The sequence below is a fragment of the Rana temporaria genome, chromosome 3 (genome assembly GCF_905171775.1).
Source record: "Rana temporaria chromosome 3, aRanTem1.1, whole genome shotgun sequence".
Classification (NCBI taxonomy): Eukaryota; Metazoa; Chordata; class Amphibia; order Anura; family Ranidae; genus Rana; species Rana temporaria.
The window spans coordinates 224,533,303-224,549,887 of NC_053491.1; the positions used below are offsets into that span (position 1 = coordinate 224,533,303).

At 41.3% G+C, this 16,585-nt stretch overlaps 1 protein-coding gene across 1 annotated transcript in view; it reads right to left on the reverse strand.

Moving 5' to 3' along the window:
- Window positions 1-4,516: 4,516 nt before the first annotated feature.
- KDM3B (lysine demethylase 3B) overlaps window positions 4,517-16,585 on the reverse strand; it is a 68,933-nt gene continuing 56,864 nt past the window's right edge. The window contains exons 16-24 of the mRNA XM_040344344.1: window positions 14,480-14,743; window positions 14,196-14,367; window positions 12,740-12,830; window positions 11,737-11,867; window positions 9,848-9,967; window positions 9,546-9,685; window positions 9,201-9,377; window positions 8,621-8,755; window positions 4,517-5,684 (exon numbers count right to left, since the gene is read on the reverse strand). Coding sequence (XP_040200278.1) covers window positions 5,604-5,684; window positions 8,621-8,755; window positions 9,201-9,377; window positions 9,546-9,685; window positions 9,848-9,967; window positions 11,737-11,867; window positions 12,740-12,830; window positions 14,196-14,367; window positions 14,480-14,743 — 1,311 coding nt within the window. The 3' untranslated portion in view covers window positions 4,517-5,603. The remainder of the gene's footprint in view (window positions 5,685-8,620; window positions 8,756-9,200; window positions 9,378-9,545; window positions 9,686-9,847; window positions 9,968-11,736; window positions 11,868-12,739; window positions 12,831-14,195; window positions 14,368-14,479; window positions 14,744-16,585) is intronic.

Below are 16,585 nucleotides of genomic sequence, written 5' to 3' on the forward strand. Positions count from 1 at the left end.
CATCAGCCAATTCATAAACACAGTAGTGCAATGCGACCGGCAAAAGCTCCAGGTGATAGACAATAGATGGACCCAGTCATAATGAACTCAGGGTCCCAAGCCTTGTTTTTGGACCAGGAAGCTATGGTCTGAAAGGCAGACATGATCATGACAGCAGGCTGAATAGCAGAACTAGCCAAAGAGAACAATGCCTTAAGGAGGGCTTCTAACCTATTATCCACAGGATCCTTAAAAACCAGTTTTGATAAACTGGTTGTAAACCTCAGACATTAAATATAAAGAAAGCATATTTTTCTATAGTGTATACTTGTCTTAGTTAGGATCCCTAAGTGTAATTTACATCTGCTGCTTTGCTCTCAGCATGAAATACTTCTGACAAGTTTTCCTGACACCAAGAGGAAAAAAAAGGTGAGGGGGGAAAAGACCTCAAACACACATCCAATGATCAACAGCCTCAGCCATGCTCCTTTATGCTATGTGAAGGGGGTGTCCCTTCCCTCCAATCAGCTCTCCTCACTGAGCTCCGCAGTGTGCAATTTTGGCTCTTCATTTTCTAAAAGCTCATAAAAAAAGTTTAAAAAATGCTGCACTTTGGATGGATGTAGAGAAGAGAAAACACAGATAAAATACATACAATGTATTTGTTTAATCCCTTGTATCACCTGAGGCCAGCCACTTCACTGGGTATATGTAAAGGTTTACAACCACTTTAAGGCTGGAAATGGCTGTGTCTACAATAGGGACTGCCCCTCTCTTTAGGAACCACGTTTCAATAGGATACCAAGGAGAAAATCACTTGGCTGGAACAAACATGTTTTTAGGATGAGGCCAATCACTGTACAAGACAGCTCAATATTAACCCCTCAGCCCCAACTTACCGTGCCAGTCTAGCAGTCCCATTTGCTGAGAATGGATATGAGGGACTAAATCCCATACAGGTCTTCGCCCTCATGGTGGGCATATCCCCTCCCCTAGGGGTCTTCAGGAACAGGAATTCATTGGCAGTTAAATCACGGCCTTGGACAGCTCCCTGAGGCAAACTCATTGTGTTGCAGTATGTGCTTAAGTTCGCTCCAAATGCATGATCCAGTAACTGGAGCAACATTACAAGCCCATCCCAGATCTTTCTAGTGGGGTTGGGTATGTTCAATAAGGTGCAGAAAACTGAAATAGAAAGGTGGAAGCAGTGGCTATGCAGCAGCAAGTATAAAGCGTCCTAATGACAAAAATAGAAAAGTAATCTAAAGGACACTAGCCCAAAAAACTGAGGCTGAGAGTGGGATGGGTTATGCCAGGACTGTCATTTCAGCTACATTTGCCAGTGTCCAATCATCTACATAACACATGTTTTAAGACCCTGTGTGCTTGTAATGTACAATATAATAAAAAAAAATGCATCTGTTCATGACCACCATCAATATGGCGTTTCAAACCTCCATACCACTTGGCCATAAACCATGCCTCTTGGGCATTTTAGACTACTTTCAAATACAGGCTCCCACGACAGAGGTGGTAGCTAGAGCGCGTTTTCAAGCCCAAAGGGTAATACTTAGAAATTAGAAGTCTACTGACCCCCCCTTCTCAAAGGAAGACTAAAATTCATGAGGGAAACTGTTCGGTTAGAAAAATACATTTACCAACACAGGGGACATCCCTATATATGTGACAAACTGGGGCTCCTGGCTAGATACCCCAGGCTTAAGTCCGGTGGAACTAGTGTTGGATAGACTTATAGACTAGGTTGGAGTTATCCAAGTAATACGCTTGCCGACTAGTGCAAAAGGTGAGAAACTCTGTTCTGAATGTCTTTATTGAGGTCATGGTTTTCTTATTGTTTTTTCATATTATTGCTTTGCTCAACAGCTTCTACCCTGATCCTTGACAATGTTTAAGGTGTTGCCAGCTTCATCATGGCATCCAGAGGCCTTACTGACAAGCTCTATTTCTGAATGTACCATTACCAAGTAAGGGTTGCAGGAACAGGTCTTAAACTATTCTTGTGGGCGTAGAATCTTTTTAACACTAAAAATCCTATGAAACCTCTGCACACTGAGTTCACAAAGCTGAGACAAATATAAGGATCTGTGTTTTCAGGCACATGACAAACTTTTAATTCTCGTCTTTTTGAAGGTGAGGATTCTTACCCTGGTGTGTTTGTTTTACAAACGGGGTTTATTTTCTTCATTAACCAGTTCCTGACCATTTGGCATTTGTAAAACGGCAGAGATTGAAGAGGTTATACCTGAATTATGATTGCAGCTATAATAGTAATCCTGGTATGTATTTATTTTTTTCAGCTGGCAATTCTCTTATGTAAAAGGGATCCTAGTGGCTATACAGCTGCTGGATCACTTTTACGGGTGGCGGAAGAGGTTCCCCCACCTCTGCATGGCATTCCCATCCCATTGGGAAACCTGGTTAGGAAGCGAGCAGCATCAGCTTCTGGGTTCACAGTCTAAAAGACTCCATTTCCCACCATAAAGAGGGCCTTTTATGGTCGTGCTATAACAAGTGACATTGTTCATCCCTTGTAACAGCAATAAGCTGATAAAAATAGAAAAGGTACAGTGTACAGAAAAAAAATATATATTATATAAAAAAAAAAAAATCTAAAAGAAAAAAAATGTAATTCATTTTAAGCGACCCCATGCAATGTGAACACGCATGTAGGTCCCACACGCATATCTAAATGGTGATGTATCACCCCAAACATCAGAGCAAGAATTTGAACACCAGACTTCCTCTGCAATTCTGAACTGGTAAACTGTAAAGGCTTTTAAAGTGTCTGCTGTGAGTGTTTTTTTTTTTTTTTTTTTGGTACAGTAGCTTGGCACCAATCCACAGGTTCAGGCAATTCTAAAGCATGACAAGTTAGGTATCCATTTACTCGACATAACATCTTTTATGCTTTACCAAAAAAAAAAAAAAATCGGGTATTTTAGTGTGTTCACTAAAACTAAAGAGTATTCTTTCCTGAAAATTTGCGCTTGACAAACCGCTGCACAAATATTGTGCGACATAAGAAATTGCAACCACCACTATTTTATTATGCAGGGTTTCTGCTTGAGGCCAGGACTCTGTGCAGGCCAGTCAAGTTCCTCCACCCCAAACTCGCTCATCCATGTCTCTATGGACCTTGCTTGGTGCGCAGTCATGTTGGAACAGGAAGAGACCACCCCCAAAGTGTTCCCACGAATTCGGGAGCATCAAATTATCCAAATGCTGATGTCTTAAGATTTCCCTTCACTGGAACTAAGGGGCCAAGCCCAACCCCTGAAAAACAACCCCACACCATAATCCCCCCCCCTCCACCAAAGATTTGTATGGGTGGCCTAATACTTTTGGTATGGATGAGCAAGTTTGGGGTGGAGGAAGTTGACTGGCCTGCAGAGTCCTGATCTCAACCCGATAGAACACCTTTGGAATTAACATCAGTGCCTGACCTCACAAATGCGTTTCTGGAAGAATGGTCAGACACACCTAAACCTTGTGGACAACCTTCCCAGAAGCTGCAAAGGGTAGGCCAACTCAATATTGAATCCTATAGACCAGGGGTCTCCAAACTTCCTAAACAAAGGGCCAACTTACTGTCCTTCAGACTTAAGAGGGGCCGGACTATGGCCATTGACAGTTGAAAAGGTCCCAACGTCAGTGGGAATAAACAGTGCTGCATCTTTGGTGTCAGTGGGAGGAATTGCGCCGCATCTTTGGCGCCAGTGGGAGGAATTGCGCCCCATCTTTGGCGTCATTGGGAGGAATTGCGCCCCATCTTTGGCGTCATTGGGAGGAATTGCGCCCCATCTTTGGCGTCATTGGGAGGAATTGCGCCCCATCTTTGGAGTCATTGGGAGGAATTGCGCCCCATCTTTGGCGTCATTGGGAGGAATTGCGCCCCATCTTTGGCGTCATTGGGAGGAATTGCGCCCCATCTTTGGCGTCATTGGGAGGAATTGCGCCCCATCTTTGGCGTCATTGGGAGGAATTGCGCCCCATCTTTGGCGTCATTGGGAGGAATTGCGCCCCATCTTTGGCGTCATTGGGAGGAATTGCGCCCCAACTTTGGCGTCATTGGGAGGAATTGCGCCCCATCTTTGGCGTCATTGGGAGGAATTGCGCCCCATCTTTGGTGTCATTGGGAGAAATTTGGCTCCATCTTTGGTGTCATTGGGAGGAATTGTGCCCCATCTTTTGGAGGAATTCTGCCCCTTCATTGGTGTCAGTGGGGGGGAAATATGTCCCATTGTTGGTATCAGTGGATGAAAATAGTGCCCCAAGGGCCAGATAAAAGCAAACAAAGGGCCACATCTGGCCGCAGTTTGGAGACCACTGCTATAGACTAAGATGCCATTAAAGTTCATGTGTGTAAAAGGCAGGTGTCCCAATGCATTTGGTAATAGAGTATATAAAATTTATGATTTTTATATGTGTGACAGAAATGTCAGAATTGGCTTGGACTGGGACTTGTGGCCAAAATATGTAATTGATAGTGCTGTGTGTTAAAATATAAAAACTCAAGAGAGATTTATTGTACTTTAATAAGAACATGGAAACCCTAAATCAGCCCTTCACAAAATCAAGGTACATGAAATTATATTAAAGTGTTCTACAGTATAACACTAAAAAAAATTGTAACTGAATATATATATATTTTTATAAACACACCTGCAAAGTGGCACAACTTTACAGATGAAGAAATGCTCACCTTTCCAGAGGTCAGTATGGAAAGCTCTGAAATGTGAAACATCACTGTCCAGTCCAGCTTATTACAAGTTAGGTTCACAAAGAAACCCTGTGTTTCATGCACTTTGCACTCGTTTGCTGTGCCAAAATGCCCAATAGTGGCTGTAAGCATTACCACTTGTTCTGGACTGTTTTGGAGATAATTGACCTTCAACAATTCTTGCCCTCTTGAATGAATAAAATCTACAGAGAAAAGGTCAATCTGAAAGGAAGACTAAATTGAATGTGCCTTTTTTGTAACACAGGAAAACAGGTGGATTTGTTAAAAGGTCTAAAAAGGTCTTGTTTCATGAAAGAGTAATTTTACTACAAACCTATTTTTCTTAATAAATACATATGTGCAACCCACTTTTCCCAAGTAAAAGCATAAATTCAGCACCCCTCCTTTGTATTTAGAACTAGCATATTGAACTATGCTGTTTAAAATGGTTTAAACAACTTAATCGGTATTGCAAAACCTACAGGGACAAAGTTAAACTTATCCATTGTGTTAGACAACTGGGTGTAACATATTTTCTTCTGTAACATTAACTATGTTAGTCGATCTAAAACTCAGGTTGGAGGATTCTTCAACGTCCGGAGAATCGTACACAACAATCCAAATGTGCTCCTGTATGTCCCCAGCTCTGAATTGTACTAGAAGCACAGCTGTCCAGTGCAAAAAACGATTCAGTTAAGTGCATAAGTGAAACACAGTCCACATTACCTCAGATATGAGGCTATATAGAAAACCTGGGTGAATTTTAATGAATCCATACTTTAAGACAGTCACCTCTATCAAAGCAAGTGAGAAATCACAATCCAAAATGACAAAAAGCTTTTGTCACAGTATTCTTCAGAGCTAAAAAAAAAAAAAGTGTAGTCTATGATCGAGCCAACTTTGATTCTTGAGCTCTTAATGTTCCGACAGCATCTTTCACTGCATGATAGATAATGTTTTTCACCTGGAATGAAAGTGAAAACTAAATGAGCAAACAAAACACTACATTATAAGCATCATGGACAGATCAATGGAATACAAGCATTATATGTTTTTAAGCAAATTCTTCTCTACTACTACTTTTTCTGTTTTTTGTACACATTGGAGCTGAAACATCCCATCCCAATCATGGAAATTGCAAAACACAAAAAGATAGATGAGAAAATTGATATTTAGAGATGCCAGATATTATCACAAGAAAACACAATTATTGCAAAAACAACATGTTTTATTCAATACAAAAAAAAAAAGTCTGTTTAATTCCCTCATTGTTATACCACTTCCCGGGTACCAAAACTGCACCTCCTAAACATTGGTAGATATTTTACTGGCTTGTGATTTATGCTGCAATGCCTGCATACCACCAAACCAGTGGAAAGATAAAAAATGCAGCTCTCTCAACAGAAGTAATCAGATCCTGGTGTGCAGTCTGCAGCACAGGTGCCAAGGCTCAGTGTGTCTTCCCACAGCAAATATATAAAAGAGAAGAGGCAGCAACCCCAAAGTTATTGATGCAAACATTTATTGGCTACATATGAGCATTAAAAAGCAAACAGCTGACGGGTTTCGGCACGAGTCTTAGTCATAGCTATGACTAAGGCTCACGTCGAAACGCATCAGCGTTTGCTTTTTAAAGCTTAGATGTAGGCAATACATTTTTGCATCAAGGACTTTGGAGTTGCTGGCTCTTCACTTATATATCAAATATACCACCAAAACTGGGCTGCCCTTTATCCTTGTATCTTAGCGCGATATATAGGGAGTTTGGCAGCAACCTCGGTTATTTACTTGGTCTGGGCAATTTCACCTCTTACCACATATACTGAATAATCTGCTGAACTGGGCAGTTGTGTGGTTCTTTTACTGGTATGATACAACAAAAAAAGGCTTTTGCTGGTGGGCTCTTTCGCCAATCAGTTTGCTTTTCACTGTGCATTCGTTTTCTCCTTTTCTGGTCTACACCCACAATTTTGTGGGGGTAGGGGATACTGATTGAGCAGGGTACAGCACAATTTCTTAATGCATGTCATTTATAGACTGGATCATGTTCCCCTGAAGATGTTTTTAGCGAAACGCATCGGAACCTGGTGGACACACTAGTCTATACTGCCTCTTTGTAATCTGCGGAGCTGTATATGTACAACTATTACAATATCTACAAATGTTTAGAAGATGCCGTTTTTGGAGCAGGGAAGGGGTATAACAATGAGGTAATACAACTGAGCCTTTTTGTTGATTTTAAGGAAATGTTATCATTTTGTATTGAATAAAACTTTTATGGTTTTATAAATAATGGTTTGTGTTTTCTTGAGGCAATATCTGGGCACCTCTAAAGTTCCTTTTCCCTTGTTTGTTTTATACTTTCTATGTCCTCCTCATCTACACGCTTTTTCCCTGATGTGAGGGTTCTGCAATTTGTGAAGCATGTGAAACACAGTCTGTCCATTTCACTTAGAAGAGAACAGTGTAGGTAGAGTTAAGCATCCTGCATCTATGGTGTTCCTTGCACCTACCAAGTGGGAAATGGCAGAGGAAAATATCCCAGAATCCCTGAGGGAAAGCAAGACTTTGGTAAAACGGGGCGGTTTGGGCTGGCTACCAAGGATGAGCTCTGGCGTTTTCGCATAGTACACAGCCCGCCAGGAAGTCAGCACGGCGATGCGCTAATCACAGCCAGGGAGACATTTCCCGATCTCTGCATCCGAGCATCGGGACAATGTCTCCCTGGCTGTGATTAGCGCAGCGCCGTGCACACTTCCTGGTGGGCTCTGCACGTGTACTATGCAAACACGCCAGAGCACATCCTTACTGGCTACCTCCATGACTCTCACATTAAAAAGCATTATATGGCCTCATTCAGACAGCCATATGAGTCCATATCAAATCCTGTCAATACACATGTAATGTTTACATTTATGCAGTGCAAATTAGGACACGGGTGGCTCCTGATGCCTAGCTACCTTGGATGCAAGGATGCTTAGCCGTTGCAGTATTCAGGGTCAATAGTTTACACTAAATGCGTTTAATCGTTGGCACAAACGTTTAACACACACCCTTAAATTCGGTCCATACTCGAGGCTGTGGGCGCAAATATTTCTGCAGTCGTATGCAGCTATGGATTACAAAGTTGTGTGTAGCAGTGTATGTGAGCCCATACATCTGTTTTCAGATCAGTCAAAAAATGTATGCTTGAGCTTGTATTACTTGAGCATACAATAGACTGAGAAGCCCAGGGCGCCAGTACTCACACTTGCTTAGGCTCAAGCAAATGGTGTGAAGTATTAAAGCCACCACAATATCTCCGGACTTTCCGGGTATCCGGTGTGACATTAAAAGGGAAAAATAGAAGTCAGTGTGGTATGTTTATAGCAGTGAATCTCAAAGTTTGAGAACAAGGCCAAAAGTAACAGCAGAACCCCAATTAAAGCAGTAGCAAAGCCCACTTTGTGATTTTTACCTACAGGTAAGCCTATAATAGGGCTTGCCTGTAGGTAAAAATAATATCTACTAAAAACTTGCATCATTTAGGAGATATTCACCCTGGATACAGCCACCATCGGCGCATGTGCTCTGAAGGTCCGGCATACCCTGCTGAAACCGAGGGCTCACAGTGCCGGAGCCCTTGAACTGGGAAGAAAGATGTCGGCTCTCTCATCGGTGCCAGTGCGCCGCTTGAAGGGGTTCATTCTAAAGTAAGCATTTCATAGTGTGCCAGTATGCGATGCATACTAGCACATAATGCAATTGTCTTACAGATTTTTTTTTTCAATTCTGCAGCGGTTTACCAAAGGAGGAAAACAGAAAAATAACCCCAAAATGTGAGAAATGTTGATTTTACTTCAATGAGCAAACAAATCAAGAAAGGTAAGCTTGTAAGAAAAAGCACAGCGAATACTCTACCTGTAGCTTGTCTTCATGGTTGGTGTGGGTATTTGACAGGTGCCTAAATTCCTGTGTTAGGCGGAAGCAATGTTTTACATGCTCTGGAGAAACAAAGTCTTCGGCAACTTTTATACAGCTGTATAAATTGTGTACCTTTGGTAAAAAAGAAAAAAAAAAGTATTACCTTCTAGAACACAGAGCGTCTGTTTTTCCACGAAAGAAAAGCCAACCTAAGAGGATTTGGGATACCTTTGCGGACATCTTTATGACAACGCTAGTTGCCAGCCGCCAGCCTGATCCTCTGGCATAAATATTCTGAACCACACCCAAAAGCTTGCACCAAGTAAGGTCAAGACACCTGCTGCTATATAACTTTTTTCAGGTATTCGGGGGGGGGGGGGGGGGGGGGGGGGGTGGGGGGGATGGAATTTACTGCACTCTTTCTGAAATTACGCATATTATCATTGGTGCTCAGCTCAAACTGATTAGGTTTGTGACAGATTTACGTTAAAAAGTATATTGCGACTGTTGCTTTATTAGTGCATGTCTGGCTAATAATGTTTAAGTTGACCCTAAAGCATAAGCCAAGCCTTGGTACCTGATGTGGGGCTCCAGCAGGAATGAAGACCGCATCGCCAAGGAACTGCACAATTGCCCAGCCTTGTACACCATGTTCATCGTAGAGACGTTTACGCAACGCCTGATCCAAATACCAACTCTGATCATGTATTGGGTCATGGTCTGGTGGATTCTCTTGACCTTGTTCATCCCCAAACTACAGAAGGTAAAAATAAAAAATAAAATGGCATTGGGATTAAGCTAGCAGTACGTGTTTAACTTGAGAGATGCATTAGGTCAAGTTCACACCAAAACAAACTTTCCATGGAAAAAAACAAACAACTGGACTGCATGTGAACTGGCCCTAAATGGTAATATGCAGTACCTTTCTAAGCAGTTCCCGTATTTTCTCTGCATCTTTGGCAGCATAAATATGCCATAAAGCTCCAGGCTTTTCTTTTCCTTCATAAATACGCTTTTTTGTTACTTCATCAGCATCTCCCTCGTCTATGGTCCTAAGTACCTCTGAAATGTCAATGTGGTTATTTAAACATTACAGCTTTACTAGAATACAAAATGTCTGTGCTTAAAACACATGCAGCACTGTCATACTGAATTATCAGCTGGTCTAATAGCAAGCAATACAAGCAGTGCACAAACTGTGGTTTGTCTTAAACATAGTCTTACCTTCATCATGGGCACTTTCTCCTTTTGGGATGCCAACATAAACCATGACGTTTACTGCGTCAGAGACATCCAAATGCAAGTTTGTTGTACCAACCCTCCTATCTTCAGCAGTTATTAAGCCTTAACCAAAAGCAGAATCAACCAGTTAATATCATATTTAAACATCCACTACATTAACTCATCTTACAACATAGCTAAGAAAAATTGCCAGACCACCAGTTGCCACATTTGTTGATCTTTAGATTACTAATCATATCAAAATAACTACAGTATTACTGCTTACTAATTACCAGCATTTTTAAATGTCCCATAAGCGTGGACAATATCCACATTCCTGGGTGTTCTGAGGGAAAAAGTTGCTTTCAAGCATAAAGTTTGCGAGAAAACTGTACTGTATCTGATAAGACTCCATTAACTGCTTGCCGACCAGCCGCAGTTATACGGCGGCAGGTCGGCTCTGCTGGGCGCGAGCACGTAGCTCTACATCACCTCGCCCAGCAGCCAATAGGGGGGCGCGCGCGCTGCTGGAGGTGCGCGCCCCCGACTCCCGTGCCCGGCGGGCGCGATCGCCGCCGGGGACACGCGTTCGTTCGTTACAGAGCGAGGACCGGGAGCTGTGTGTGTAAACACACAGCTCCCGGTCCTGTCAGGGAGAGAAGTGCTGATCTTCTGTTCATACAATGTATGAACAGAAGATCAGTCATTTCCCCATGTCAGTCCACCCCCCCTACAGTTAGAAAACACCCAGGGAATATACTTAACCCCTTCCCCGGCCCCCTAGTGTTAACCCCTTCACTGCCAGTGGCATTTTTATAGTAATCCAATGCATTTTTATAGCACTGATCGCTATAAAAATGCCAATGGTCCCAAAAATGTGTCAAAAGTGTCCGAAGTGTCCGCCATAATGTCGCAGTACCGGAAAAAAAAAAAAAACGCTGATCGCCGCCATTACTAGTAAAAAAATAAATAAATAAATATATATATATATATATATTAATAAAAATGCCATAAAAATACCCCCTATTTTGTAAACGCTATAACTTTTGTGCAAACCAAACGCTTATTGCGATTTTTTTTATGAAAAATATGTAGAAGAATACATATCGGCCTAAACTGAGGAAAAAAAATGTGTTTTTTTATATATATTTTTGGGGGATTTTATTATAGCAAAAAGTCAAAAATATTCATTTTTTTCAAAATTGTCGCTCTATTTTTGTTTATAGCGCAAAAACTAAAAACCGAAAGGGGTGATCACATACCACCAAAAGAAAGCTCTATTTGTGGAGAAAAAAGGACGCCAATTTTGTTTGGGAGTCACGTCGCACGACTGCGCAAATGTCAGTTAAAGCAACGCAGTGCCGAATCGCAAAAAGAGCTCTGGTCTTTGACCAGCAATATGGTCCGGGGGTTAAGTGGTTAATGTGGCAAACCTCAGGATAATGCACCTAATAAAAAGGTCAACCAGTGTTGTAGCAGTACAGGGGAAGCATTTGCCAGCACTAACCTAGAAAATAGGGAAGGTTTGAATAGATCATGTGCCCCTACCCCTAAGGCAGTACAAAGATACATGGATAAAATCTAAAAAAAACGTATCTGATCTCACACTGCATATTATCTTCTAGATGCACAATCGCAACACTTAATTTTTAACTCAGTCCCATATGTCTCCAGTTATTACAAGTAGAAACGTAACTGCAAATACTTTCAAAATATCAGCATATTGTAAAAATAACATAGCAAAAAAAAAAAAAAAAAAAAAAAAAAAACAACAACACACACACACACACACACACACACACACACACACACACACACACACACACACACACGGATTTGTAGTTTCTGAAAGCAATGTAGAGTATGTAAATTAAGTCACAACTAAAGCATACCATAGGCATTGTACATTTTAGGTCCCAGATCTGGTCGGACAAAATAGCTGGGCAACCTAGAAGCCAAATTAAGCCTCCCATCTCTTTTTGTATATTCTGGCAAAGGAAGGTTCTCCATCAGATCTTCAAATCTAAAAGAAAGTTGAAATAATGTAAAATGTCAGCCGCATGAAAGCATTTCAACAGTGAAGACATAAAGCAAGCTGGACAATCCCTTTGTTTTAAACCACTAGGCCTCACTTATCCATTTCTTGAATAAGAACTGCGTATGCAGATAACTGGTGAAGTTGAAATCTGTACCTAAAAATTACAGAATCTGAATGATTGGTTGCTTTAGGGCAGTGGCTCTCAACCTCAGTCCTCAAATACCCCCAACGGCCATGTTTTCAGTGTTTTTTTTTTACTTTTTTACTTTACATTAATATATCAATGACATGGTATTGATCAGAGCCATTTTATCCAAGGGAATTTCCCAAAACATGGCCTGTTGGAGGTACTTGAGGATTGTGGTTGATAATCACTATTTAGGGCACTCATCAGTTCTCAGGAAAATGCTAAACATACAAAACGCATGACCCATTGTTGAGCACAAAGTAAAACTATAGGATGGCCATAGAAAGCCCTTCACAAGCTAAACGCAGTTACAATTACAGACAATGTCAGAAAGGGTTAAAGTCTTTTGCATACCAAGGTCCAAGTTATATTGTACAACTGACTGCATTAGTGCTGAAGTCTGTCCAGTTATACTCTGAATACCTCTATTCATCAGATTCATCTGACATCATAAAGAGAATAGCTAGCTAGCATACCAGACAGTGTTCCAGGCAAGAGTATAAAAAAAATGTTTTATTTTTTTTTGTATTGAGTATTACCGAATAATAATAAAAAAAAAAAAGTAGACTTGTATTTAATGACAGATAAAAGTGTTTTTTTTTCCCCCCCAGACAAAAAAAAAAGTACACTTATACAGTATATGTACTGGTTGAGCGGGAACACATTTTACCTTGTAGGCATCATGTCTCTAAAGTCTTCCCCTGGTGGCCAATCCTTCAGTTTAAGAACCATAGGCGACCCATCATCTGCTCGTAATCTCTCTGCCAAAATATTTATTGTTACATGTTGTACTTGTAAAGGTAGAGATTTCAAAATCATTGCAACATTATAAGCATTTTTACTACAACATTAGGTGTTTTTAATAAAATATAAACAAAAATAAAGCTCTCTCTCCCTTTCACAGTGAAAGCAGTATTAAACCCAAAGCTAAAAACTTAAATATATTGCAGCTTAAAAATTATTAGATGCAGCGGCTGCATTCGTTTTCTATTTTAGGCTCCCCCCTCTATTTTCACCGGGTAAATTTAATACAAACACTACTCCGTATGATGGGGCAGATTTGGACAGGAGCATTGTAAGTCTGGGAGTGAATGATTTAAAGCGGTGGTAAAAATCAAGTTGTGGTTTTATGGTCCTTTGGCTGCCCCCAATAAGCTGGAACAGGGATTGGATGGGATGTACACATTATACCACATGTTGCATTTGGCAGGCAGCACTGCTACCAAAAATGACCCAAGTGAATGGGACTACCCTGCAACTGCAAGCTGTTGTGGTGTCGGGTGATAAGCAGGCAACATATGACCTTTCAGCCACATCTCTCACTATTTGAAAAGTAATCCACTATGGATCGCTTTTCAGAGGGGTGACAAGGGCTGTTGCAAGTGTGGTTGAGCTCTTACTTCATCAATGTCAAATGCTCAGTTGTGTGAAGTGTTCTTCATAATTGTTATTACAAGCCAGTGAAAACATCACCATTGTACTAATTACAGTGCATGCAAATGGCCCGATCTTATGCTAGCCATACGCCTGTTGGAAAAACGAGTTTTTGAAAAAAAAAAAAAAAAAAAAAAAAAAAAAAAAAAAAACCACATGGTTGTGAGAGCAAAGGATTTTGCCATCATGTATTGACCGAAATTTGATTGATAAATCGTTAGACTGACAATCATTTTTTGTTTTGTTACATAAGCCCATTTGCAAACTGTTCGGTAGAGAAATACATTAACCTTTCAATTTATCGTCCGTTCGGCCAAAGGTTTCCAAACGTTTCCTTTGATTTTTTTTTGGCTCAAACACGTCACAACCGATTTTTTTGAAGTGTGCCCATTAACTAGACGATAAACGAACGAACTGTCCAAAGACAGATTTTCAAACGATTTTTCGTCTAGTGCAAAATATCATGTTTTGAAAAGTTATAAAAAACGTCCAGCATTAAAATCAATGAAAAAAATAAAGACCCAAGACTTTTCCACAAGTCGCATCGGATTAAAAATGTATTCGCTATAAACATCTGCTTAGTGATTGGCTGTTTTCCCACATATTGTAAAGGAACAGCAATAAACAGTTAGTACAACATTACATCATGTTTTATTCTTTTCAACCAAGATGGAAGCAAATCCTGGACTTACTTTCAAGAACTTCAAAACCATCCCAAAAATCTCGCACTTTTACATCTGAAATAATGGCACAGTTTCGACAATTCACCAGGTCTACATCTTGATCTCCAAATTCCAGGCTAAAAGCCTCAGGCTTCCATAACTCAGACTTAAGTTTCTTCTGCACCCCAGAGACTAACACAGGCTAAGAGAGAAAAAATACAAGAGTTTAAATTCATTTTAAATCTCCATTACGCTGGCTGTGTAAGCGGATAATTGTAAGTATTAAAAAAAAAAAAAAAAAAAGAAGTTCTCACCTGGCCTTGTTTCCAACATTCCCTAAAGATTTTCCAGTTATTTTTGTTGCTAGGGTCATGAAGACAGAGCAGTCTTCCATCACAGAGCCAGGAATGTGAGGTGTGTGGATCTAGAACATTTAGACCCATCACCATTTCCTTTCCCTCCTTCAGGCTTTCTGCTGAGCTACTGGCTCTTTTGCTGGCATCGGATGTCTTTTTGTTCTCTACCACAGAAGCTATAATGTGGTCCAGGAAGTTAGGCAAGCTAGATTTCCCCTTTGCCTGAAAGATTTAAATGATTTAGTTGCATTAGTACGAGAAATTATAGTTATAAATTGCAATACAAATGGCCATTCCAATGATACTGCAGCTGAGTGGAAACCACAAATAAAGTTTAGTTGTTTCAAGATTCCCACAATACACACACATCATTATGCTCCATTTTTATTTCCTTACATTATTTATATAAAATCACACCAAATTTGCCCACTGAAGCTTAATGACAAAGACTCTTCATCAACTGACAATTCCTGGGGCGTTGAATGCCCGTTTCCCCTAATATGGCCTATGATTCCTCCTACAGGCACCAATGTCACTACAGAGCACTGTAGAAAATAGAGGTCAGCAAATGGAACCACAGTGCACAGATTGGAAGCAGGCAACCGACACACCAAGAAGTTTGTTTAAAGCTGTAGTAAAAAGTCCACTGGTTTACTTGTACCTACAGGTATGCCTTCAACAAAGCTTACCTGTAGGTAAGCGAATGTCTCCTAAACGTGCACCATTTTGGAGATATAATTTATAGCAGCAGATTTTACTGGCACATGCGCACTACGTCCGGGAATGGGCGGCACACTTGAGTGCTGTCCATTCACTAGCACATTATGTGCCTACTAGCACATGACATTAACCTGCAAGGGGCCATTTTCTTTTCCCCATCAAAAGTTAAAGTAGTTGGAAACCCTCACATATACCCAGTGAAATGAACAGCCTCAGATGATACAAAGAGATTAAACAAATCTCCCTACATCAATCGTACATGTATATCTGCGGTCTTCACCTTTATCTACCATTTAGAAAGTGAACGTCCGGTTAGAATTTTCTCTTCCTGATTCACCGATGTCTTTTTTCCCATACACTGAGACAGCCGATTCGAGGAAAGGTACACACTCTCTTTCCACATAGGCAGAGACGTGCTGTGAACAGACCAGATCTCTGCCAATCTGTTTATAGCACCCACCCTTACACAAATGTCAGCCTAATTTTAATCACAGTTGACAGAGAACTTGTCAGAAGTTATCATGCTGACAACAGAAGAACAGAGCAGGAGAAAGCCACTAGACTCAGTGCTTTGGAGAGACATAAGAAAACACTGCAGATATATGTGCGCATATGGGTTTGCATTCCCTTTAACTATTGCTTTAACTAGGGTTGTCCCGATACCACTTTTTTAGGACTGAGTACGAGTACCGATACTTTTTTTTTAGTAGTCGCCGATACCGAATACCGATACTTTTTTTTAAATGTGTCTCCATATGCAGCCATGTCCCCCCACAGATGCAGCCATTGTCTCCCCCCATTATCCAGCCACTGTCTCCCCCCATTATCCAGCCTTTGTCTCCCCCCATATGCAGCCATGTCCCCCATATCCAGCCATTGTCTCCCCCCATATGCAACCATTGTCTCCCCCCATTATCCAGCCACTGTCTCCCCCCATTATCCAGCCACTGTCTCCCCCCATTATCCAGCCACTGTCTCCCCCCATTATCCAGCCACTGTCTCCCCCCATTATCCATCCACTGTCTCCCGCCATTATCCAGCCATGTCCCCCATATCCAGGTATTGTCTCCCCCCATATGCAACCATTCTCTCCCCCCATTATCCAGCCACTGTCTCCCCCCATGCAGCAATGTCTCCCACCATATCCAGCCATTGTCTCCCCCCATTATCCAGCCACTGTCTCCCCCCATTATCCAGCCACTGTCTCCCCCCATATGCAGCCACTGTCCCCCATATCCAGCCATTGTCTTCCCCCATATCCAGCCATTGTCTCCCATATCCAGCCATTGTCTCCCATATCCAGCCATTGTCTCCCATATCCAGCCATTGTCTCCCATATCCAGC